The 25871-nt window shown below is 39.2% G+C and overlaps 1 protein-coding gene across 2 annotated transcripts; it reads right to left on the minus strand.

Annotated features, from left to right (window-relative positions):
* Positions 1-7308: 7308 nt before the first annotated feature.
* On the minus strand, positions 7309-25577 carry brd1b (bromodomain containing 1b). 2 transcript variants are annotated; one of them, XM_048159546.1, is made up of 13 exons: positions 25207-25577; positions 19878-21242; positions 19043-19199; positions 18820-18951; positions 18528-18656; positions 17389-17701; positions 17021-17281; positions 15796-16269; positions 15587-15716; positions 15100-15230; positions 12205-12314; positions 11668-11822; positions 7309-8755 (listed from the first exon to the last, which is right to left on the minus strand). In XM_048159546.1, exons 2-13 carry the CDS (start codon positions 21221-21223, stop codon positions 8569-8571), a joined length of 3525 nt encoding a protein of 1174 aa, XP_048015503.1. In that variant the 5' UTR covers positions 21224-21242; positions 25207-25577; the 3' UTR covers positions 7309-8568. The 2 variants fall into 2 exon arrangements, with proteins under 2 accessions (XP_048015503.1, XP_048015504.1); XM_048159547.1 differs by lacking the exon at positions 12205-12314 and having other exon boundaries at positions 8592-8755; positions 25207-25576.
* Positions 25578-25871: the final 294 nt, after the last annotated feature.

Below are 25871 nucleotides of genomic sequence, written 5' to 3' on the forward strand. Positions count from 1 at the left end.
GGACAAACCGTGACTCGCCCACTGATATATATTTATGTTAATATATATTACTGCTGCACGATTTATCGTACGATACAAAAAATAACATTGAAATCATGCATATGCAAATTTATATTTTTGCAATTATTTTTTTTATGCACAGCTTGTCAATGAAGTATGGCTCCAAATGCTAATCCATCTGAAAGCACTGCAAGTTTGAGTCGCTTATCACATACATTGGAAAAAGCAACACGCATCAAACATCTTTCCAGACATGAGAGGCATTTATTAACATCTTGTCCAAAAGACATTTCATAGCATGTTTTTACTCCAAACTCACTTCATAACGACAGTTGGGCGTCCTTCTGTGAGATGATGTGGCTTCTTACACAGAATAAGGTAGTTGTGTGTTTATTAGTCATGTTTAATCAATCAAGGCGCTTCTTCATATTTTGAGTTTCTGTGCAAGAGCACCCTCTGGCTTTCAGATGGAGAAGCATTTACTACTGATCACAGAGCCGTACAGCTCTGGCAAGCTGCGCATAAAATAATCGCAGCCTTCGCCAAATCGCATGTGGTTTAATTGCGATAAATCGTGCAGCCCTACTAGATCAGTGGACAGTTGCCTCATTTAGCGACCAGTTTTAGCTACTTTCAACTGAATGAAATTGGCAACACTGCAAGGTAAGCCCTTTCCATTATGTGAACAAATCAAAAAATCTGACAACTTAAAATTGACTTATATTTTAGACTTTCTCTACTTTCACTCCGCCAACTAAAGTAGTTTTAAACAAAGCCACAGCAAAATGAACCATTCCCATCCCAAGCAACACACAATAGTGGGGTTTTGGTCCAGTATGAATCAATAATTTTGAACAAATTGGTTGAGCGAATGACTCAAAGACTCAAAAAAAATTAAATAAAAAAAAAACAAAACAATAATACACAGGTTTATCTGGAACACACAAAAAAATGAACAAGTGGAGTGATACAAATAATGAAAAGTCCCAGTGCTGTAGGACTGTAACAGTGCTCTTGCAATGCCGCTCCAAACAAACTTAAGGAATGGAACTTATAAGGCCCGGTCACACCAAGGATAAGTATAACAATAACAATAAAGATATAGTTCTAAAGATCTTTCTTAATATAAAAGAATAGCACCACAGCTAGAATGATAATGACACAAAAGGGGCACCAGGTAGTTCTCCGAGAACTAATAGGGCCGTTTTCCTGGTTGCATTCGCACCGCCAGTAGGAACTCTGAAGTGACATAAGCTGCGCTTGTTGTTGTGACTTTTATTTTGATGGCTTTGAGAACGCCAGAGCCTGAGCACACAGCGCTCCTATTCTTCATTAGTTTATGATTCATTTAACAGTCTTGTCTATATTAGATAGAACTGTTATACAAAGAAAGTAGACAGTATATGAAAAAGTATTTGCATTTGCCATGTGGTTGATACCCACTGAGCAGAAACACATAATCATGTTTTGCTTGTTCCAAAGTTGCATTGGATTTTCTCCTTAGCATAAAGGAGAAATGTCACTGACAGTTCCTATAATGCTGGGTTAGATTCTACTCTGAAGTAGGAGGTAATTTAGTTCCACCTGCGGTGTGGACATGCCAAAAAGCGGGTACTTCCGCCAATAGTTCTAAGAACTATGAAAAAGGTTCTTATGGTGCGAAAGCCCCTATTGAAACTATGTCTTTGGAATCACTTTCAGAACAGGCCTCCTAAAAAATGAAGCTAATTTAGTTGATAGCTAATATAGTTATCGGGTGCTTCTCACTTCTTATTTGTACATCCTTGTTTCCTTTCCTCAAGACTTCGCTCCACCCCCTTAGGATGCGAGGGAAGGATACACCTGTGTATCCTCGCTCAGGAAGCTTCCTCACTCCTTGTTCCTCGCCTCCTCACAGTGCAATTAGACAATTGAGAAGTCCTTCAAGATGGCTGAATTTAATTGTTTTCTGGGTCACGGCTGGAGGACAGAGCAGCGAGGAAGCGAGGAGGTATCAATGGACCTGTCCCAAATGGCACACTTCATATGCACTTAGTCTTGTTGACTTATAACGGCTGCCGCATGTGCATGTCCATTAAGTCCAAGAGACTGTAGAGTGTCCAATTTGTCATTTTAAGTTTCAGAAGGGTGCTCATGAAAACACTTTGCGGTCAATATGCGCCCTTTTGCTGCAACAGACTTCTTCCCGACAGTCAAAGCAGCGTTACGTCACAAAAGTGCAGACTTTAGGATGCCATTTGGGACAGGGCCAGTTTCAGCATTGAGAAGTAACTATAGTCTTTGCTGTGAATGGGCCTTAAAGGATTAGTTCACTTTCAAAAAGTTTTTCCTGATAATTTACTCACCCCCATGTCATCCAAGATGTTCATGTATTTCTTTTTTCAGTCGAAAAGAAATTAAGGTTTTTGATGAAAACATTCCAGGATTATTCTCCTTATAGTGGACTTCAATGGCCTCCAGACGGTTGAAGGTCAAAATTACAGTTTCAGTGCAGCTTCAAAGGGCTTTAAACGATACCAGACGAGGAATAAGGGTCTTATCTAGCGAAATTATCTGTCATTTTCAAAAAAAAAATGTAAATGTATATGCTTTATATGAACAAATGATCGCCTTGCATGTGCTTCTGCCAAAACCGTACTTTCGTATTCTTCAAAAAGCTTACGCTGTATGTCCTACACCTTCCCTATTTTTAAAAAAATGACAGATCGTTTAGCTAGATAAGACCCTTATTCCTCGATATTGTTTTACATTTAGAATTATTTTGAAAACTACATCTTTATTGTTTTGTTATAAAACGAAATAACTAACAATGGCATTCAAAAAACAAAGTCCATAATTTTCAAATGAACATATAAAGCAATAAATCGAGAAAACACACAAAATGGTTAAACGTGATATTAGCGAATAGAACTTAAAGCTGCTGTCCGCGATTTTTGGCCCTCTAGCGGTTAATAAACAGAACTGCACGCGTCTTGCGGAGGAACATTCTAGGCGGAGCTACTTTTCTCCGTGTATGTCTATGGCGAGTCACGCAGTTACTGTGATACTCTGCGGCGAGTCCTACCAGTTCGGTCTGAAATAGTCCGAATATAAACACTTATTATAAGTGTACCATAATGATTCAGGATAAGACAAAAACACGGTTTGGAAAATGGATTCATGTTGTATATTCTCATTATATAATTTTTATAAATTTTAACACAAAAAAAGTTGCGGACTGCAGCTTTAAGCAACCGAATTATAGAACATATATCACCTTTTCGGAGTCTGTTTTCAAGCGCGTTTCAAGTCCTCCAGCGATGAAAAGTTTTTTTGGTCTCTTTGTTTGATCTTCCTGTTCCCTTGGGTGGTTGACAGATGAGAAATCGCAAACGTTTCGCACACTCCAAAGACATGAAAACCGCTGCAAGTTCAGCTAACAAGCTTTCAACTTCCGCCTTTCCTTATGCTAAACAAACAATCAGGCTTGCGTGAGCAGTATCGCAGAATGACAATTATTTACTAGCCTATATATATATCTTATGCAAGGCTGCATTTATTTAATCAAAAATAAACAGTAATATAGTGAAATATTATTGCTATTTAAGATAATTTTCTGTTTTAATACACTATGTAATTTATTTGTGTGATGGCAAAGTTGAATTTTCAGAATCATTACAGTCTTCTGTACTTCAGTCATATGATCCTTAAGAAATTATTCTAATATGATGATTTGTTGCTCAATAAACATTTATATTATTATATTATTCCATTAAAAAGTCTCTCATATCACTCTTAAGTGGGCGTGTAATAAGAAGGATAATATAGCCTACAGTCAGTTAGTCAAGTACAATATTTAACAAACTGTACACTGATGTTGGACTCACTTGTTAAAGGGATAGTTCACCCAAAAATGAAAATTGTCATTAATTACTCACCCTCATGTTTAGGCTTTTATTCACACATAAACATTAAGCCGCGAACCGAACCTGTGTAACACACGAGAATGAACGTCATTGGTTCTCGCACATCAAGCGAACATGCTTGAGCTTCTGTTTACCACAACTGATGTGTGAGTTGATGAATGTTTATATGTGAATAAAGGCCTAAATTCAATATGTTCATCATATAAAGCGATTGTGTCTCTTCAGAAAACTTGGACTAAACCACTCAATGCATATGGATTAGTTTTACGATCTCTTTATGAACTTTTTGAAGCGTTAATGTGGTAGTTGCATAGCTGTCAATGGAGGGACAGAAATCGCTTAGATTTCATTGAAAATATCTTCTTTTGTGTTCTGAAGATGAACGGATGTCTTACGGGTTTGGAACTAACCTGTAGTAGATGATGACAGACTTTTCATTTTTGGGTGAACTAACCAGAGTTTCCCTTGACCAAGGAGACAGATGCACTTTATTTTGCAAACTGGTATGTTTGCAGATGATACGCCAAAGCACACAAGTGGAAAACACAAACAGGGATAAACAGAAACACAGAACGTCAGGGACAAATGAAGAAGAGAAACAGAAAGAGAGATTGCACAGCATGCTTGTTGGTTGACAAGCCAGACATCTCTGGAACAGGTACTGCTGATCCGGAATAAAAGAGCTCTTTAATCTGCTTTACAACCGACAGTGCTGACCTTGCTAGAAGATTATTAAAGTTTGGAAGAGATCTTTTACAATCACATTCTGTCAGAGCTTAAACGCTTTTGTTAGGTGGGGGTCTTGCCGGGCCATCCGGAGTATGACCATCATCAACGCTGTGTTCGGTTCAAGAGCTCCATCTAGTGATTTAGTGCTTAAATTGATGGCAAATTCAATGATGCTTGGGAGACCCTAGAGCCAATTTAATAGCTTGAAAAATATACTTAACATAGAAGTAAAAGCTTTTCCTCACCATATGACAAAAGAGAATTTTAAACAAAATTGATTCGTGATAACACATCAAATATACCGAAGAATATTTTACAATATTTGAGGGCCTCATAAATACAAGATATAAAAGCAGAAAAAAAATGCAATTAATTTTTCTATTAAATTATACTCGTTATTTTTTTTTAGTACTGTCCTGAGTAAGATATTTTACATAAAAGATGTTTACATATAGTCCACAAGATAAAAAAAATAGCTGAATTTATTAAAATAACCCCGTTCAAAAATTTGTGAACCCTTGATTCTTAATACTGTGTGTGGTTGATGATCCACGACTGTTTTTATGTTTTGTGATGGTTGTTCATGAGTCTCTTGTTTGTTCTGAACAGTTAAACTGAGCTCTGTTCTTCAGAAAAATCCTCCAGGTCCTGCAGATTCTTCAGTTTTCCAGCATCTTTGTATATTTGAACCCTTTACAACAGTGACTGTATGATTTTTAGATCCATCTTTTCACACTGAGGACAACTGAGGGACTCAAACACAACTATTAAAAAAAAGAGGGGAGTGAAAACTTTTGAACAGGATGAGGATGTCCAGATTTTTTCTAATTTTGTTGAAATATCATATTTTTTAATTTAGTACTGCCCTTCAGAAGCAACAGAAGATACTTGCATGTTTCCTGGAAGACAAATTAAGTACAATTTACCTTCAAATTCATAGTTTTCATGTATATGTATATATATATATATATATATATTATATATATATGGATGGGCTGTCAAATGATTAATCAGGTTTTTTGGAAGTTGTACTGTGTATAATTATGTATATTTAAATACACACACACTATATATTTAATAAAAACTTGCATGTACAGTGGGTTCGGAAAGTATTCAGACCCCCTTAAATTGTTCACTCTTTGTTATATTGCAGCCATTTGCTAAAATCATTTAAGTTCATTTTTTTCCTCATTAATGTACACACAGCACCCCATATTGACAGAAAAACACAGAATTGTTGACATTTTTGCAGATTTATTAAAAAAGAAAAACTGAAATATCACATGGTCCTAAGTATTCAGACCCTTTGCTCAGTATTTAGTAGAAGCACCCTTCTGATCTAATACAGTCATGAGTCTTTTTGGGAAAGATGCAACAAGTTTTTCACACCTGGATTTGGGGATCCTCTGCCATTCTTCCTTGCAGATCCTCTCCAGTTCTGTCAGGTTGGATGGTAAACGTTGGTGGACAGCCATTTTTAGGTCTCTCCAGAGATGCTCAATTGGGTTTAAGTCAGGGTTCTGGCTGGGCCATTCAAGAACAGTCACTGAGTTGTTGTGAAGCCACTCCTTCGTTATTTTAGCTGTGTGCTTAGGGTCATTGTCTTGTTGGAAGGTAAACCTTCGATCCAGTCTGAGGTCCTGAGCACTCTGGAGAAGGTTTTCGTCCAGGATATCTCTGTACTTGGCCGCATTCATCTTTCCCTCGATTGCAACCAGTCGTCCTGTCCCTGCAGCTGAAAAACACCCCCACAGCATGATGCTGCCACCACCATGCTTCACTGTTGGGACTGTATTGGACAGGTGATGAGCAGTGCCTGGTTTTCTCCCATCTCCCGACTGCATCTCTGGAGCTCAGCCACAGTGATCTTTGGGCTCTTCTCCCCCGATAGCTCAGTTTGGCCGGACGGCCAGCTCTAGGAAGGTTCAGGTCATCCCAAAAGTCTTCCATTTAAGGATTATGGAGGCCACTGTGCTCTTAGAAACCTTAAGTGCAGCAGAAATGTTTTTGTAACCTTGCCACAATTCTGTCTCTGAGCTCTTCAGGCAGTTCCTTTGACCTCATGATTCTCATTTGCTCTGACATGCACTGTGAGCTGTAAGGTCTTATATAGACAGGTGTGAGGCTTTCCTAATCAAGTCCAATCAGTATAATCAAACACAGCTGGACTCAAATGAAGGTGTAGAACCATCTCAAGGATGATCAGAAGAAATGGACAGCACCTGAGTTAAATATAGGAGTGTCACAGCAAAGGGTCTGAATACTTAGGACCATGTGATATTTCAGTTCTTCTTTTTTAATAAATCTGCAAAAATGTCAACAATTCTGTTTTTTCTGTCAATATGGGGTGCTGTGTGTACATTAATGAGGGAAAAAAATGAACTTAAATGATTTTAGCAAATGGCTGCAATATAACAAAGAGTGAATAATTTAAGGGTCTGAATACTTTGCGTACCCACTGTGTGTGTGTGTGTGTGTGTGTAACAGTTTAGTAAAAAAAAAAAAAAAAAAAAAAACCTAAATTTGAAAAATCCTTAAATTTAGAAATTGAAGAAAAATAAGGAGTTTGTTTCAAAATATACTATTATTCATACAGTTAGACCCCAAACATAGTCTAAAGTAGACAAACAGAAGATTGTTTTAAGAAATCAACCATAAAAAAGAAACAACACAATTTAAATTTTTTTGTGTTTATTTTCAGTGTACTTAAAAAATACTGGATCTCGCCAGCACTCACTATCATTGGCTATAATGTGATCCTCCCAGAGAAAAGAAACAAGAGTACCGGTCAATACAAGACATTCATAAAAAAAAAAAAAAAAAAGTGTTTTAACCCAGAATGCTACCCAGAATCCATACTGGAGAGAGACACAGTTAAACAGTCACAACAGATGGCTATGATTAAAACACCCACACACAAAGCAAAAATAGGCAAACACAGCTTCCACCAAAATATGCCTACTCCAAATATATAAAGTTTTGCATACTTTTCTTTGTCCTAATACAACACATTTGTACAGGCACATCTTTATTCAGACCTACAATACAGTTCCCGAGAGCACAGTAAAATGAAAAGCAACAAATTAGGGGATTTTTTTTTTTTTTTTTCATACTACCTGCCTGAAACATTCACACAAACGAATATGAAAAAAAAAAAGGAAATAAACATTCCAAAAAAAGAAGGAAAAAAACAAAAACTGGGCAGCAAAATTTTTGGTTTTGCATGAGTGATGCACTTCTGGCTTTCATCGCTACTGTTGTTTTCTCTTCTCCGAATTTTTTTTTTTTAACCACTCTAAAGTATTACATGTATATAATTTCTTAGCTTTATATAAATATTTACAAACATCACTTAGTTGTGTCCCATAAGAATATTTTTATATAAAAAAGTAGATAACATGTTAATGCCAAGGAGAAGAAGCTTGCATTGACATTACAATAACTTAACCGTTAAAAAAAAAAAAAAAAAAAGAATAACAACAAAAGTTTGATACAGTAAGTGCGTCAGCCCCTTCCAAAAGTCTCTAGTATGGAAAAATCAAGGCTTTGCACGTGATGTAGCACCAGATGGGTTCGCACCTCAGCGCGGTTGAGAAATTACCTTGAAGTAAAAATCTTCCAGGAGGTCGTGTGCGGTACAAACCAAAAAAATAATAAATTAGTGTCGGATAATTTAGGATGACGTTATTTACAGCCAGAGTTAAACACGAGGCGAATCGTGGATGGTGATGGAAGTGTAAAGGAAAGTAGATGGCAGTGTGTGAGTTCACAGCAGTCTTGCAGCACATTACAGGAGAGTGAAGGCGCTCTCACATTCGTTAGTTGAGAAGCTCGCCGGCTCCTAACAGAATTGGGAGGGGCTCGGTAAACACGGCCAGTCTGATACGGGAGCGTAGCGTCGGGTAAACGTGGGGCTTGATGAAACCCTCCAACATCACCCCATGAATGGGGGTTGATCTTCAGCGCCTAAGTCCTGGACAAGGCTCAAGTGGTTCATGGCACGGTTGAAGGCGCTTTGCACAGCTTTACGGAGGCCTGACGTTCTGCCTTCCAACATTTTGCTTTTGTCTACGGTCTTGTCGATTCCAAACGGTACCATCTTGGATTTAGGAAGCCATTGCCTGATGGAGATTAAAGAGTACAGAGTTATTTAAATAAGGCAGCAGAAGCAGAACTTTTAAACGTAACACTGTGTCCCAACCAGCTGAGTTTCAGGACATTTCTCCGTCCACAGTGAAACATCTACCCAGCATAATACTACAGAAACAGACAGTTGGATAAGAAAGGGGTTTTAAAAAGGTTTTAATGACACACCCCTAAATATGATATCCTTGTGATAGACACCCTTATTAACACAAAGGCAGTTGCATATTTTCATGCATTAATGGGTTAGTTCACCCAAAAATGAAAATTCTGTCATTTATTACTCATCCTCATGTCGTTCCACACCCGTAAGACCTTCGTTCATCTTCAGAACACAAATTAAGATATTTTTAATAAAATCCAATGGCTCAGTGAGGCCTGCATTGCCAGTAGGGGTGCAACGGTTCAGATTTCTCACGGTTCGGTTTGTATCACGTTTTAGGCTCACGGTTTCGGTACGGTTCGGTATGTGCAATGTTCAGGTTAAAAAATTACTACTGTTAAATGAAAACAAAGAAAATAAGAACAAATAAATCAAACAGCACAAACAAATACAGTAAATGACTGGTCATATAAAACATACGGCACTCCCATTGAACAAGTTTAGGGGAAGCCAGAATGCGTATCCATCGACAGAAACATACATTAGCCTAACTCTGTCTGTCTGTTTTATTTATTTTCTGCAAACCATATTATAAATGCGTATGCGTCTTCAGACGTTTCAACCTTAATTGCCAGCAAGATAATTAACACTTTCAGATGCCAAGAAAGCTACTAAAGACATATTTAAAACAGTTCATGTGACCACAGTGGTTCAACCTTAATGTTATGAAGCGACGAGAATACTTTTTGTGCGGCAAAAAACCCAGAAGCTTTACGAATTTTTGGTTTCAAATCAGGGGTTCGGAGCGTGTATCAAACTGCCAAAGTCACGTTTTTTCAGTAAACAAGGCTTCGTTACATCAGAAGTGTTTCAAAACGTTTCAAAATTTCAATAGTTCACGTGACTTTGGCAGTTTGATACGCGCTCCGAACCACTGATTTGAAACAAAAGATTCGTAAAGCTTCGAAGCTTCATGAGCAGTGTTTTGAAATCGCCCATCACTAGATATTGTTGAATAAAGTCGTTATTTTGTTATTTTTGGCGCACAAAAAGTATTCTTGTAGCTTTATAATATTGAGGTTGAACCACTGTAGTCACATCAACTGTTTTAAATACGTCTTTAGTCGCTTTCTGGACATTGAAAGTGTTAATTGTCTTGCTGTCAATGCAGGCCTCACTGAGCCATCAGATTTCATCAAAAATATCTTAATTTGTGTTCTGAAGATGAATGAAGGTCTTACAGGTGTGGAATGACATGAGGGTGAGTAATAAATGACAGAATTTTCATTTTGGGGTGAACTAACCCTTTAAGACACTTAAAATAAATTATAAAACATTTATTTTTTTTAAAAACATTTTTAATATTATTTTTGTAATAATTTTAAATGTATAATTAATAAAATCACATTTACAAAACTTATTTTGTCATTGTACTAAAGCTAAAACTAATTAAATATACATTACAAAAAATAATATATAACCAATTTTATATATACACACATATACATATGTAAGGAATAATTGATGACGGGGCGTTGAATCTCATCCCATGCCTCCATTGCCAATTCCAAAATGTCATATTAGAGCTAGTAATGGAGACTTCAGCCACTGACAGCAGACTAATTCAGTTAGTAATGCAGTAATTAGAGAGAGACAGTGAGAGAGAGAAGGAGCCCGTCCACATGGAGACACGTTTAGTCGCATATTTGAAAAATGCTGTATTGTATCGGCATTTCGTCCAGACAGAACCGGTGTTTTAGGAGCCTGAAACTGCTATTTTTTTTAAACCGGGTCCCAGAGTGGATAAATCTGAAAACACTGTGTACAGCCAATTTGTATATTTTGTGAAACGATGATATCACTGCAAGGTTTCATGCGCATGCTCCAAGTCTTCTTCTCCGTTTTTAGTGTATCTCTGTGGCAGAAACTGTAAGTTTATCTACTTCAAGAACAGAGCTGTTATTAACTTTCTAGCTTTTAAAAGAGAGAGTGCTTTCCATATATAATAAAACAATTTTGTGGCAAAAACCATGCAAAAATGGTTGTTGTGTTTGTATTGTTGTGTTTTGAATTATGTGTGGCACTTCCAGTTTGGGGAACTTCCATTTAAAAAGACTGAAACTAATCATTTTCAAGTCATAAGGTGGCCCTACAAAATAAAGTTTATCCATCAGATTGACTGAATGAGCTGTGAATTTGAAAACAACGATTCTAATGGCAAGAGCTCTTTTCAGTCGCTACATTCTTTCATTTTTTCCCCTTTGCATTCCACTGTAATAGTATGAAAAAGGACAACATATGCTGCACATTTGTGGTCTGTTCTCCTGATTTAATTTACTATATATATATATATATATATATATATATATATACACTATTAATTCACTGGAATGCACAAAGATTCTCTCGTTTTTCTCCTCAAATCCTCACGTCTCTTTCCAGGTTTGTTTTCATAGGTAAATACAATTTATTATCTGTCAAAATGATGGAAATCACTTTGAAATGGTATCATGCAATGCTGAAGTTAATGAACATTCTTGATTAAGGCAACGTATGTTATATAATGCAGAACTATTACTACAGTAATATTTAACCCATCCATTATTGCTGTGGAAAGAATCGTGCTTTTAAGGTTATTCATGGTCTGTTGAAAGTACCTTGCTGATGCTTTTACACTTTTAAATGTAAAATATAAAATCACATCTCCCCAGGAGAGCTTAAAAACATCTGGTGTAAGATGCATTGTTAACACATTTTGCAGTATAGATATTTGAATACTTCTCTCACCAGTTGCGTCTGCTGTCGAAGAAGCGGACGAGGAAGAGTTTCTCCTTGGACCTGTACTGCATCAGCTCTCCGACCCTGAGCACGTCCCGTGGAGGGGTGGGAATGTACTCGTCTTTGAGATGGCAACCCGGGCGAGGCATCTGAGGATCTATGATCTACAGGTGGGCAGAGAGGCCGTCAACACAACAGTAATCTTCGAACGTGCATCTCGAAAGGCCTGGTAACCTGGTAACTCAGAGTGTGCCTGTGACTGCTAATGTATAAACTGTTGGAAATGGAAATGGTTGCCACAAAACACAGGAACGCGCACACACACGCACACGCGCACACACACACGCTCACTCACATACACCCCAAAAAAAGAAAGAAAGAAAGGAAGAAAAAAAAAAAAAATGTACGCACATGCACATCCTGGTTGTATCACCTGACAATAATGTTATGGTTGACTGTTGGCCACTGAGGAGGCTGATGCATGAAATAATGAAGAGGAAGAGAAGGAGAACCAGTCTCTGACGGCATGCACACATGCACACTCACCAAGGCAGGATAGGAAGGATATCCACTAAGTTTGGCCCAAACTAGTTTAAGGGGCTCCAGATTTAGTGGTGTAGTGTTAGCAGGCATCCAAATATTGCTGCTGTCAATCTCTATGAAAGTAGGAATAATGGAAAGTTATGAGGGGTTCACCGTAAAAAAATGGCGCAGAACACCTCAAGAGCCACGGCAGTATTTAGCCAATCAGCAGCAGTGGATCATTTCTTTAACGGAAGCATGCCGAGCCAATAACCATACACCATTATGTTTCAAATGCCACTTCCAAAAACAAATTTATTTGTATTTATTTATTTTTTGATTCAAAACAGAATTAAAAAAAATGTGCTGAAAATGGTTTTGGTGTGGTCTGGAAAGGTCAAACATGTCATGTGACTAATGAGTCCACTTAGACTCTGACATGCTTGCGAGTCAGAATGCAGAAGTAAGCCTTCTATTTCTGAGAAAGCACGTGGCAGGCCAAAAGATTTCACTCAGCATTATGATGGTAAGCAGTCAAGGAAATCGTTCAAGAAATACTGTTTAGGATGAAATTACCTTTAAAGGGTTAGTTCATCAAAAAATATAAATTCCGTCATCATTTACACACCCTAAGTAGTTCAAAAAGCCACCACAATTTCCTTGAACACAAAAAGACCATTTTTTTTTTTTGTTTCTGCTTTTTTCTATGCAAGAACAGGGAGTGTCAAGCTCCAAAAATGTGATAAAAGTAGTCCACATGACCTCTCAAGTCATATGATTTCCATAAAGAACATGTCGACATTAAAGTCTCTATTAACTTAAAATCTTCCCCTCTGCTATAGCAGTCAAATCTCATTTGCTTTGTGCATATTCAAAAATTATGTGACGTAAAACAACACTGGCCAAATCTGAATATGCAGAAATGCAAATAGTGTTTCAGAGCTACTATTATGAACAAATACCTACATGAATAAATTTTAGAGTTAAGGCCGGTTCACACCAAGGATGATAACTATAACTTTAAGTAATAAGTTAATCATTTTCATCAGTGGTGTCACAATTATGCTGGTATTGACTTTAATAATAGTAATAATAATAATAATAATAATAATAATAATAATAATAATAATAATAATAATAATAATATTATTATATATACTTTTTAAAAATGAATGTTAAAGGGGACCTATTATGCAAAATTCACTTTTGCATGGTGTTTGGACATAAATGTGTGTTGGCAGTGTGTATACACAACCACCCTATAATGAAAAAAAAATCCAACCACTCCTTTTTTTCAGAACAAGCCATTTCCAGATCCCTAGCAGTGTGACGTCACATTAGCCACAGGCCCCGCCCACAAATGTTGAAAGGCACTGCCGTTTTAACATAGAACCACCCTGAGTGAGTTGTACACAGTCCGCCATTGCTGCACTGACGAGAATGTCTCCCAAGCGTTTTAGGTGTTCTGTAGCTGGAAGGATTAATCCACATAGCTCTCTCCATTTACTCCCGAAATCTGAGCCGCTGAAGACGAGGTGGATTCATTTTGTTTTTGAAGAAAATGCTCCCTCAGCTCTACCGAAATTTGTTTATGTCTACGCGAATCATTTCATACCGGATTGCTTTGTGAACGAATTTCAATACAAAGGGACAATCCAAAACCGGTTGAGCTAAAAATTTGTTACTCAAGGATAGATCAGTAACTGTTCGTGATCCAGCTTACAGCCTCCAGAGTGATACTGGATATGGCAGTAATGAAGGTGAGAGCACTTTATTACAGTTCATCGGAGTTAATTTAAGTATATAAAGTTTACCAGTTTATTAAGTACCACCCGTAAAGGCATAAGGTCTTTATATATTTGTTTCCTGTTAGTTGTAACGAGTGTTTGTGTACTTCGCTGTGTATGTTGATGATAATGCAAGGGAGAGAGAGAGTTTATGGATAATATTTTAATGCTCACTTGCACTGTGTTTTATTAAGCTCTTACAGTGATTTTCTAGAGTGAAAACAGACGCTTCACATTCCTGAATGACTCCTGACACCGGAGAACGAGCTCTTGAAGCTCTGCCCTCTTAGGCCAGAGCGCAGCAGCTCATTTGCATTTAAAATAATTGCATTTAAAAAAATCACTGACAGCCAATCAGAGACCACATGACTTTAAAGAGCTCTAGAATTTAAAGGGGCAAACAACAACTGCGGAGTGCACTTAAAATAAAGTTATTGTGTCAATGCCGATAGCCTCGTGGGCAGCATGGTGACATATAGCTCCGCTGCTCTTCGTGCGACCCTAGTTAGAGTCCCAGCTCTCTGACCTTTCCTGATCCCCCCCCTCTCTCTCACTTCGCTTCCTGTCTGCTTACTGTCCTATTACAATAAATGTAAAAAATGCCAAAAATAAAGTTATTGTGTGTTGGTGTGGATACTAATATAGTTGGCGTAATATTTAACGTAAGCTTGTGATCACTACAGTTTCACTGTATGAAAAAGAAAGGCGCAAATAATCAACATTTCACATGTTTTACAGAGAACAGAATGATTTGGAACGACATGAGGGTGAGTAAATGATGACAGGACTTTCATTTTCAGATGAGCCGCCCCTTTAAGCACCATGTTAATGAGCAAACGTAAGCAGCAACTACCCAGAAGGACAGGATAAGCCGTGATGATTATTAAAACATGAGGGTTTCACGCATGCAGACACTACGGCAGTAGGCAGAGGTCTTTATTGTGTTAGACAAAGCCATGAAGAGCAGGTCAGTGGCAAAGCAAGCAAAAGGAAGAAGAGCGAGCTTCCACAGAGCTGACGGGACACCAATGCAGCTGCTAGAAAGGGTCTGACCCATTTCTCAGAGCTGAAGGATGGGGCTGGTGTAAAATCCCACATACCCGTTCACGCCTGCAAAAAGCTGGATGCTTACCTGCTGCCAGCTTGTTGGCTTTGGAAATGTTTCCCGGTTCCACGCAATTGACCAGCTCTTTTTTATCATCCGTCGTGTTTCGTCTCGTCATCGCCAGCTTCCCTTTCCCACTCTTTGTGTGACTGACATCACTAAAAGAGATTCAAAAAAGGCGTTTTAAGCTTTTACATTTTCCCAAACATGCTTGAAGTGGTTGACCAAACACAACACACTGGTCCAGCCAACAAATAAGAGCGCATTGCACTTTTTGTAAGGAGGGGCTTCGTAGAGACCAGAACTAAACAGAGCGTTACTGACAGACTGAGAAGAGAGGTGCTGCAATAATGTAAAATGTGAGAAAAATAATGGTTTTTTTGAACATTCAAGCATGAAAACCGAACCCAAAAACAAAATCAAGACTTTGCAAAAGGGCATAATATGGCCTCTTTAATTCAAAAACATTATATAGTACGAAATTAGAAATTGTATTTTATGTTCTCATTCCCACCTTGTGTTTTCCTGTATGCTCCCACTTCCGCTAGAAGAGATGCTGGACTCTGAAGCACAGCGGCGGCGAGGCTCTGACGGTCGATTCACGGGTAGCCCTTTCTTTGGCTCCGAAAAGCCATTAGACAGGCCTGCAGATACAAAACATTGTCTAAAACATACCCAGGCAAGGTACCATGTTTCTCGAAATTTAAAGAGTAAGCTGTATACCAGTATCCAAGCGTTTGATCGGACACTCATCCTCGTCATCCTGACTGTCTCCACTTGCACTGCGCGTCCGCTTCCTGCGCTGGAGCAGGGTTTCGAGCCGAGGGATGACCACAGACAGGAACGTCTTAGTGCCCAGCTGAGGGCAGTCAATTGAGGATTCACTTGTGTTCGACGGCTTCTGAGGACTCTTTGACTTTCGGAACAGCACAGCTGTTCGCCGGTTGACCATATTCGCTGGTTCGGTGAGAGTGGAGGTAGCGACCATTACGTTATTTTCAGAGGGCAGAATGTCAGGGGAGAGACCGTTTAGAAGTGAGGTAGAGAACGTCTCCCCATCAAATTTGACCTTTTTCGGGCACTTTTCAGGGCTGGGCTCCATGGGTTTCAGTGTCGGAGGTTCACAGGGACTTTCTGAGTTTTTCAGGAGTGGCACAGAGTCTGAAGGCTCAAGTTTTGGAGGTAATGACTTGTCACCTGTAATGACAGATTAAATATTTAGTACAAATCCATTTTGAAGAATATCACAGTTCTTAAAAGAGGCTAAAATGGCTTTTAACTGACTTTTAAGGAAGATAATTAAAATAATATGCCTTCAAACTGACTTTTGACAAACATGTTTTTGACAAGATATCATTATGAATCAGTTATTAAAAAATCCTGTTGTGAAGAAATGTCAATGCCAATTCATTTGCCTCTGCAGTGAAAACTGAACTTGGGTCAGGGATGTGTATACACTGATGCTGTTGATTTGTTGCAAAAGCTGCTGCCACTTGATTTCCAGATATTGGGGTATGTTGTAGGAACATTGCTCTTATGTCCAAAAATTGCTGCTGATAATCATTCGGATGAGTTTTTGAATTTTGGTTTCTTGCTAAATCCAGATAGATTTTGGGCTTTTTGAGATCCCAAGGAGGAATTCTTCAAAAATTTGTGTTGCAAAATGTTTACATCCACTCTCAGATTCTCCAGAGGGGTTTTAATGCGTAAACCAAATGGACAGATGGTTTTCTTTCATATATTATTGAATGCTGCTAACTTGAAAAAAAAAATGCTAAATGGGCTGGATTTTAAATGCATAAATTAAACATGTATATATAGTGTGTTAAAAAAATTATGATAATGTGTGTTAAAAAAAATTGACCGCACTGCGTATACTGGCAAAATTATGTGAAATAATTGTACTACATTTTTTTTTTAAAAATGACGTGATTCAATAGGAGTGCACCTTCTTCCTCAGTAGCTTGTGGTACAAAAAGAGCCGCTTTTTCCTCTTCCTTGGGATTATTCTGCCCCAATGAAGGAGGCTCCGTTTTGTGACCCATTTCCATTCGCACATCACCGATGGTCTTTTTGAGCAGCTTGAGTCGTTTGCTCCTGGAAGGACATGACTTCATGGCACTGGTTAAATCCAGCATCTCCAACAGCTTTTTCAACTGTTCCTCCTTAGACATGTGCGCACGATTGGCTGGGTTTAACAGTCGGTCAACTGGTACAAAAACAGAATAAAATCTATAATGGTTCATCAATAACCCAAAATATGTAACTTTCGATTTTAAGTAGTCTAACGTAGAAATGTAACAGGTAGGTAATTACCATCATCCCAGGTAAATGCTGGAGGTGGCTCTATCTTAGGAGGCTCAACGAGGTGCATTCCACTGGCGAAGTCGAAACCTATCCGTTCTGTGTCCCGCCGTGTCTTCCTGAGGATCGCTCCACCGTGATCTCGCAGACGCACAGCAGCGCGGTAGAAAAAGGTGTCCTTGGCGTTGTACTTCATGCAGTTGTTGATAATGAGGTTGAAGTCATCCTCAAACTCATCCAAGCTCTTATATCCATGGGAGTCGATGCGTTTTCTCATTGTAGAGAAGTCCATGGGGTGCTTGATGTGGTCCAGATAATCAGGAACCTGTACGCAAGAGGGAAATCAAACATAGAACAAAAGTACAAGATTTATGTACACTCAAAGAATTTGGAAACACCTGCTCATTCAATATTTTCCCAAATTTTAGAATGAAAGTAAAACCATCAAAACAAAAATAGCACAAATGAAGAAAAATTCAATCAAAACTAAGGGTTTTAACAAAGGCCCCAAAATATTATCACAACCTTTCCTAAAATATAAAGGCAGCTAAACATTTTCATGTATAACACGCTTATATATATATATATATATATATATATATATATATATATATATATATATATATATATATATATATATATATGTATTAAATTCACATATTTTAGTGATTTTATATATGTTAAATTATTTTAGAACTTCATATATATATATATATATATATATATATATATATATATATATATATATATATATTATTTATTGATTTTTTTTATTTCTTTAATTCAATACAACAAACACACACACTAAATAGAAAATATAGATTCATATCAAGTCAAAATGAATTCAATTAATTTGTATATATTTCTACAAAGCCTGTAATATTGTGCTGTGTTTTATGGTGCAAGGAATAAGAGTCGAAGCCTACATAACTTTTTTTTTTTTTCATAAAACAATATGCATTAAATGCATTAAATTCTGTTCATGATACCTTTTATAATCTATTTATTCAAATTTCACTCAAGCTAAAAAAAACCCAAAAAAACCCTGTTTTATGCAATTTTTTCACACCGGGAATCTTCCTATAAGAACAATTTATAGATTTTGATAAGGTCAACATGACTCATAGCCCATAGGAATGAGACAGCCTGACCTCTTTGATGCTGACAGGCTGGGCAAAGATTTTAGCCTGGTCTTTCTCCTGCAGCTGATCCAGCACTGCTCGCAGCAGGACAGGAAACGGAGTGAGTTGCATCTCCAAAACTGACTGCTGCAACTTCATCTGTAGAAACCAGACCAAAACATGGTGGAAATTACATTAACTTTGTCAACAACATCAGGAATCTCAAAAGTACCAATTGATACCAAGTTTATGTTATATTATAAAAAAATATTTTTAAAAATTAAATGGAAAAAAAAAAATCGTAATTTCTCTCTCTTTGTACCTCCTCTCTCTTTAGCTTCTCTCTCTTGCGGATGAGCTCCAGCAGTAAGCGAGCGCGCTCCAGGTCATGCCGTAAACGGTGCCAGTCCTTTAACTGCTCCGTCAGAGCTTGACGGTCCTCGACATATGGCGCCTGTCATTCAAAAAAAAAAAAAAAATCCTCATTCAAAATTCATATGCATATGACCTGGGCTGTCAATCACTCCAGCCTGAGAGAGTCTCACCTCTTCTGGTTCTTTTTGCGTCTGTATGGCAGTCTGCAGGCGCCTTATTAGCGGGACGCCATTCCTCGACTGCCTCTTGAGCATCCAGTAACTGAGAACTCGTTCCACAAACACTTTCTTCTTCTGGACAGATACTTGATTGAGGATTGTATTGAAACTGCAAGGAAGGAGATCCACAAGTCAAACAAAAGGGAATCACAGAGATTCAAAATTAGGGCTGCACGATATCTGGGGGGTTAATAAAGGTCTTCTGAAGTGAACCAATGGGTTTTTTGTAAAAATTAAATACTTTATTAACTATAATAACTAGCTTCCGGCAGATGGCTGTACGCATCGATTTGCGGCAGAAGAGTGACCTCTGACCCGATGCATGACATAATAACGTCATCTGGCAGAAGCTAGTTATTTTAGATTATAAAGTTTTAAATATGGATATTTTTACTACAAAAAGCCATCGCTTCACTTCAGAAGGCTTTTAGTAACCCCCTGGAGCCCTATGGATTATTTTAATGATGGATGGATGCATTTTGGGGGGGGGGCTTCAAAACATGCCCCCCATTCACTACCAAGAGTACGGATATTTTTAAATATATCTCTGTTCATCTGACAAAAGAAAGTCATATACACCTTGGAGGGCTTAAGGGTGAGTAAATGGGGTAATTTGGGGTCAAATCCGGTGAATGTTACTGTATTTCTTCATATCATAATATATATTGCAGAAAAAGTCAGATCACAATATCAGTTTTTCCAATATTGTGCAGCCCTATTTATAACCATTCAAAACTAAGTTTTAGCTCATCTTTCCATAAACACATTTCATCGAATGCACACCTACCTTTTAGGCGTAATACTAGGCCCGGAAACCGTCGGAACCACTGCGACTGGCTCAGATTCTGGCTTTTTGTTCTTCTTCTTCTGGCATCCTTTCGCTCTCTCCCTGTGAGCTGCCTTCGGACATAAACCGTTCTTGGGTTTGGAGTCCTCGTATATAGTAAGAGGTCTCCTCACGCAACCGTTTGGGGTATGAGAGCAGCAGTACGCCGTTTTCTTCACAGAGAACGTAGTGGCTCCTGATTCAGTGACCTCTTTGATGGGCTCCATCTTCATGTAGAGACCGGCTTTCTGAGCGCAGCTCACGTGGAAAGCCGTGTAACAGTTGGCCTTGCTGCACTGAATGCAGGCGCCCACTCCTTTCTTCTTACACAGGTAACAGGTGAGTTTCCAGCGAGCTGGAGGAATGTTCGCCACGCCGTCAATTGGTTCGATGAAAACCGTATTGGTGAAACCGACTTCCGGGACCCAGATGGCGCAGACCACGTGCCCCCATCGATCGTCATCCGTTCTCTTAAGCGCACCACCTTTATTCGGACAGAATATGCACTCGGCGAGCTGGGAAGGAGAATTTAAGCAGTGGCGGCAAAGCCAGCGGCCTTCTGGGATATGGGGGACACCGTAACACTCCTGATGCACGGCGAGATTGCACATGTCACAGAACAGAATCGCGTTACTGTTCTGACACTCGCCGTCCATGCAGATGCAGCAAACAGCGTCCTCGTCGATAAGTGGCTGCGGATCTCCTTGGCCCTGGCTCTCGAAGAAAGACTCCTTCTCGAAACGGTCCATGAGGAACTCGAAGAGATTCTGAGAGACCTGGCTGTAGCCGTCGCTCTTCCTCTTCTCGTTGATCAGCTCGAGCCACGCGTAGTCTTCCTCGTCCATGTCGTATTCCACCTCTTCGTCGAGCTCATCTAGCGTCTTTTCCACGTAGGTGTAGTACGTCGACGGCCTCCGCGGCACCGCTGGGAGGTTGTATTCAACCGTTCGGATCTTTGGCTCCGGTAGCCTGCCCTGAGCTGGCGAACCCTGCACAGTCGTCAAAGCGGCGCTCTTCTTCTGCTGGTTGTTTTTGAGGCGCACGGAGCGCACAAGAACCTGTTGCGGCTTCTCCGTGTTCTCCTTGTTGCTGGTGCACTCGCTGATCTCCTGAGCTAAAGGGTCTTCGCTGTCGATGACATCCAGTTTGTCGTAAATGCTGAGCCGGTGCACACGGCCATCGATCTCAAGTTCAACCATGCGCTGAGCCTCGGCGTATGTCAAGGTCTCGCGGTTGCGTGAGGGTTTGATGGGTGAGGGAGGCCTCTGCGGGGTGGCGACACGATTATGTCGAACCTTCTTCCTCATTTTGAATGCCTCAGAGGAACTGAAGTACAAGAAAACCACACATCAACTTTTAACCGTTTCAAAGCCACAATTTGTGTCCCCTAAAGATTAGATTTCATTTTGAATTAAAAAAAAAGTTGCCCATAAATCTCCATTTCTAGATAGAATTACAAACACGCATGCTAAAAAACCAACCCAACGCTGCAACCACACTATATCACTGTAAAGCCCTGTTCACACCAAGAGCAGTAACTACAAAAATAACAACTGTTTTAGCATCCAGAAAAATGAGCAATAATCAGCTGGAAAAAAGCTGTTCTGAAAGTAATTGCGACAACAAAATTCCTCAGAGTAGTTATTGTTGAGACCTGTTCACACCAAGGGTGCTAAATTACCGTAAAGTCCATACTACAACTATAATGAATATGACATAGGAAAAGAATAATTGGCATCAATATCAGAAAATTTTTTTCCAGCTGATGAACACTATAAACATTTACAGCCAATCAGAATCCAACAACTTTAAAGAGCTTGAGCATTTGCTTGAGCAAAATTTGCTCTGAAAGTGGTTTCCAACAATGTCTTTTCTTTATGATTGGCGTGAACTGGCCTTAAAGGATTAGATCACTTCAGAATTTAAATTTCCTGATAATTTACTCATCCCCACCCTCCCAGAAATTAAGGTTTTTTAGGAAAACATTCCTCGATTTTTCCCCATATTGTGGACGGTTACCAACGGGTTGAAGGTTTATATTGCAGTTTCAATGCAGCTTCACGCTTGACGTAGGCGGAAGTACCAAGCAAGTTTTTACAAAGTGAATGTGCAAAGACTAAGTCAAACGGCCTTTACAAAAAAAAGGTAAAACAACGATGTCAAACGATTTTGAAGTTGGAGGAGAGATTGTTGATTTTCGCCCTACCGCGGTACTTCCATCTACATCACGCCCGACCTTTCCAACGTGATTGCGTAATGCGTGGCGCAGTACAAGATAGGGCTGCACGATATGAAAAATAACATTGAACTTGAACACGATTATCGCTTAAACGCGATTCTTAGTGCAATTATGAAATCGCAAAGGCTGCGATTGTTTTATATGCGTGGCTTGTCAATGAAATATGGCTCCAAATGCTAATCCATCTGAAAGCACTGCGAGTTTGAGTCGCTTATAATGTACATTTGAAAAAGCAACATGCGTCAAACTTCTTTTCAGACACGAGAAGCATTTATTAACATCTTGTCCAACAAAAAAACAACATTTAATAACATGTTACTCCATACTCACTTCATAAAGACAGTTGAGCGTCCTTCTGTGAGATGATGTGGCTTCTTACACAGAATAAGGCAGTCGTGTGTTTATTAGTCATATTTAATTAATCAAAGCGTTTCGATTCTCTGTTTATTCAGCTACAGCAATATGATGCATGTTATCTTCTTCTGCTGCAGGGCATATTTTGAGTTTCTGCGCAAGAGCGCCCTCTGGCTTTCAGATGGAGAAGCATTTACTACTGATCACAGAGCCGTACAGCTCTGACAAGCCACGCATTAAATAATTGCAGCCTTTGCCTTATCGCGTGCGATTTTATCGTGATAAATCATGCAGCCCTAGTACAAGATGAGTATTTGTGGTTAAAAAGATTTTTTTTTTTTTTTAGAAAATGACCGATCGTTTCACTAGATAAGACCCTTATTCCTCAGCTGGGATCATGTAGAGCCCTTTGAAGCTGCACTGAAAATGCAATTTGGATCTTCAACCCATTGATCCCTGTTGATGTCCACTATATGGAGAAAAATCCTGGAATGTTTTCCTCAAATTTCTTTACGACTGAAGAAAGAAAGACACAAACATCTTGGATAACATGGGGGCAGTGGTGTAACTTTGTTTTAAAAAGTGGTTGGGACAGGAATGTGTATGTGGGGGGTGGGGTTATTGTAATTGTATTATTACAATAATAATAATAACATGATATTAAAATTAATATAATAGTTTCTTCTAGGGCTGCACGATTAATCGCATGCGATTGTCACGCGCATTTCGTCAGTAAAGCCGGTTCCCTGATTACCGCTAAATCGCCATCACCTGCTTTCAAGTGGAGCGGCATTTAATAGACAGAGCCGTAGATCACTGACAAGCCACGCAATATCGCGTTCATATCGCAGATGAATCGCCTTCGATAATGAACGCGATATTGCGCAGATATTACTGACGAAATGCGCGTGACAATCGCATGCGATTAATCGTGCAGCCCTAGTTTCTTCCTTACATCTGCTATAATACAATATGTCGTTAATCTCGAGAGTATGTATATTAGTTAATAAATACGAGGATCTGCTTTTGATAATCAATTGTCCTGATGGACTAGTGGCAGCATTTTTGTTAGCGTGCAAGAGGTTCCGGGTTCTAATCCAACCATGTATGATTATTTTTGCGCTGAAGCGCTCGTCCGTGTGAATCCGTAGTGTGCATGAGCGCCAAGAGAACACTGTTGCACCTGTGATAACAGCGACAACGAGCACTCAACATGATTTCAATAACAACCCATCCCAGCGCCAGATCGCCTATTATTAACACAAACTGATAATCAACTAGAGGTGTTATTTATTATACTTTTGTATTAGATACCCATGTCGCGAGATGTTTAAAAAAAGAGGTGGGGACAATATCGGCCCTTTCAAAAAGTGGTGGGGACATGTCCCACCCATCCCACCCGCAAATTACACCTATACATGGGGGTGAGTAAATTATCAGGAAATTTTAATTCTGAAGTGAACTAATCCTTTAATGCTGCCTTCACGTGTTAGCGGAATTATAATAAAGTTTCTTAGTGGGAAATTGAACATGGACACCCTTTCAAGTCATATTCACTACTGGAAAACCGAGTTTCCGAGTTGGGCGTGCCATAAACTTGGCGGAGGGGAGAATGATTGCTGCAACAGTTACATCGCCTTGTCTGGTCGTTAAAGAAGTTCATATTTACATTAGCAAAAATAGCTTGTATTCGAACGAAATTACAGAAATGTCAGCAAGCTATCTAGATACAGTGGTGAATGTTTATATGGTTGTCAACAAATGTGACGCTACATTTTATTCAAAATAGGCAAGAATGAACCTGTTGTCCACGAATTGAATTCTTTCAGCACTTGAGGTGAATTCACGCCATGTTGTAGTTACCGTAATTACGAGATTTCAACTTGTAAAAAGTGTTCACGTCCTAGAAGAAAATGGGAATTTTCTGAGCTGTACCACGTGACTGATGTTTTTTTAGGAGTTGATAGTGTTGCCATAGAAACGCATAAATCCCAGTCCGAGGACGTGAACAGCTCCGAATAGAATGTCACGTGTTGATAACACAGCGAGCTCGTAACAACGACTTCATAAGTAGGAAGTAGGAAATTTCCGATAGCACGTGAAAGCAGCATTACTGTAAGCATATATCTCATCCAGTATCCATGGCAACCTAAACCCAAGTTTGAAACTGTTGGCATAGAAACAGAAAAGGCGCTTGCGTTTGTTGTCAATATGTGAATTTCGCCATCTGACATTGTAAATAATAAGTGTAAATAAACAATATTAATAATAGAACAGCATTTAACGTAACTGCCAAATTGAGCCTTAATTTTTTCTATTTTTATAACTGACTTTAAAGCCCCGCAATCTGATACACTAACCCATTTAACTAAGGCATTGGCGTGTGTAGCAACAGATAACAGCCTCGGTTTGCATCCAGGCTTTTGTTTGTTTGAGGGGGGCAGGGCAGAACAAGGCCAAACACACTGGACTGGAAAGAAAACACACACAAACTGAGCAGCAAGGACACACACGGTATCCGGCGGCCTGCTGGTGGCTGTGCTAGTGAGCTAATGCTGTATGGAAAGACCCACCGACATTACTGCAAACATGGCGTCAAACAAAACAAAACAGGCGCTGCAAAATATGAATACACACGCATGTTTCAGGTTGCAAATATATAAATAAACCCCAAGGGACATTGTGATATGTTCTTACCTTCGCCGTCGACGCTAAAAGAAGCTTTAAAGGAAGTACGGCCAAGCTAAAAGCAGCAGCGGTGTGGCCTACTGAACAGCAGTAGGTTTAATCCGTGCACGAGCCGCGCTATCGTCCACCAGCCGCCTCTCCGTTGTATTCCGATGGTAATATGAGGTATCCGTAACGGTCTGCCAGATCCAAAAATAAGCATTTAAAAGCCGGAGTTACACGCTCAAGATAACAGCAGCTCGACCATGCTAACGCGCCTGTTTTCGCTCGTTATTGGGCTGGCCGTATGGACACTATGCTAACAGGCTAGCTCGCCTCTCTTCCCCCCACAACAATGCGGCTGCAGCTCTCCATCGCCTTACGCGCTGCGTCATCACGCACAACGTCCTCACGTTCATCGCCAAAACAAGGAAGTGGACGCTAGGCAGCGCCCCGTCGATTGTTTTTAGACTAAATGCACAATGGCTACTGTGTTCTGTGTGATTCAAAGTGGTCGTTAATTCACATTGCAAAAGAAATGCCAAAATTACACGCCCTATGCTTGTGGCCCATTTGTGCCAAAAGAGCACAGCTAAAGTGGTGTTTTGTTTGGGAACCTCCGGGTGCTTATATTATAATTTAAAATGTTAAATTCATGTGTTCCAAGCCTGTTAAAATACTTTAAATTATTATTT

This window comes from Megalobrama amblycephala, linkage group LG15 (genome assembly GCF_018812025.1).
Source record: "Megalobrama amblycephala isolate DHTTF-2021 linkage group LG15, ASM1881202v1, whole genome shotgun sequence".
Lineage (NCBI taxonomy): Eukaryota > Metazoa > Chordata > Actinopteri > Cypriniformes > Xenocyprididae > Megalobrama > Megalobrama amblycephala.

What these genes read in the sequence shown, in the direction of transcription:
- brd1b (XM_048159546.1), bottom strand. Translation starts at nt 21,223, where the DNA reads ATGAGGAAGAAGGTTCGACATAATCGTGTCGCCACCCCGCAGAGGCCT. An exon ending in AGCATACAGGAAAACACAAG is followed by an intron (nt 15,231 to 15,586) that starts GTGGGAATGAGA and finishes AATCTCTTTTAG; the next exon opens with TGATGTCAGTCACACAAAGA. An exon ending in ATCCTTCCTATCCTGCCTTG is followed by an intron (nt 11,823 to 12,204) that starts GTGAGTGTGCAT and finishes GCCCACCTGTAG; the next exon opens with ATCATAGATCCTCAGATGCC.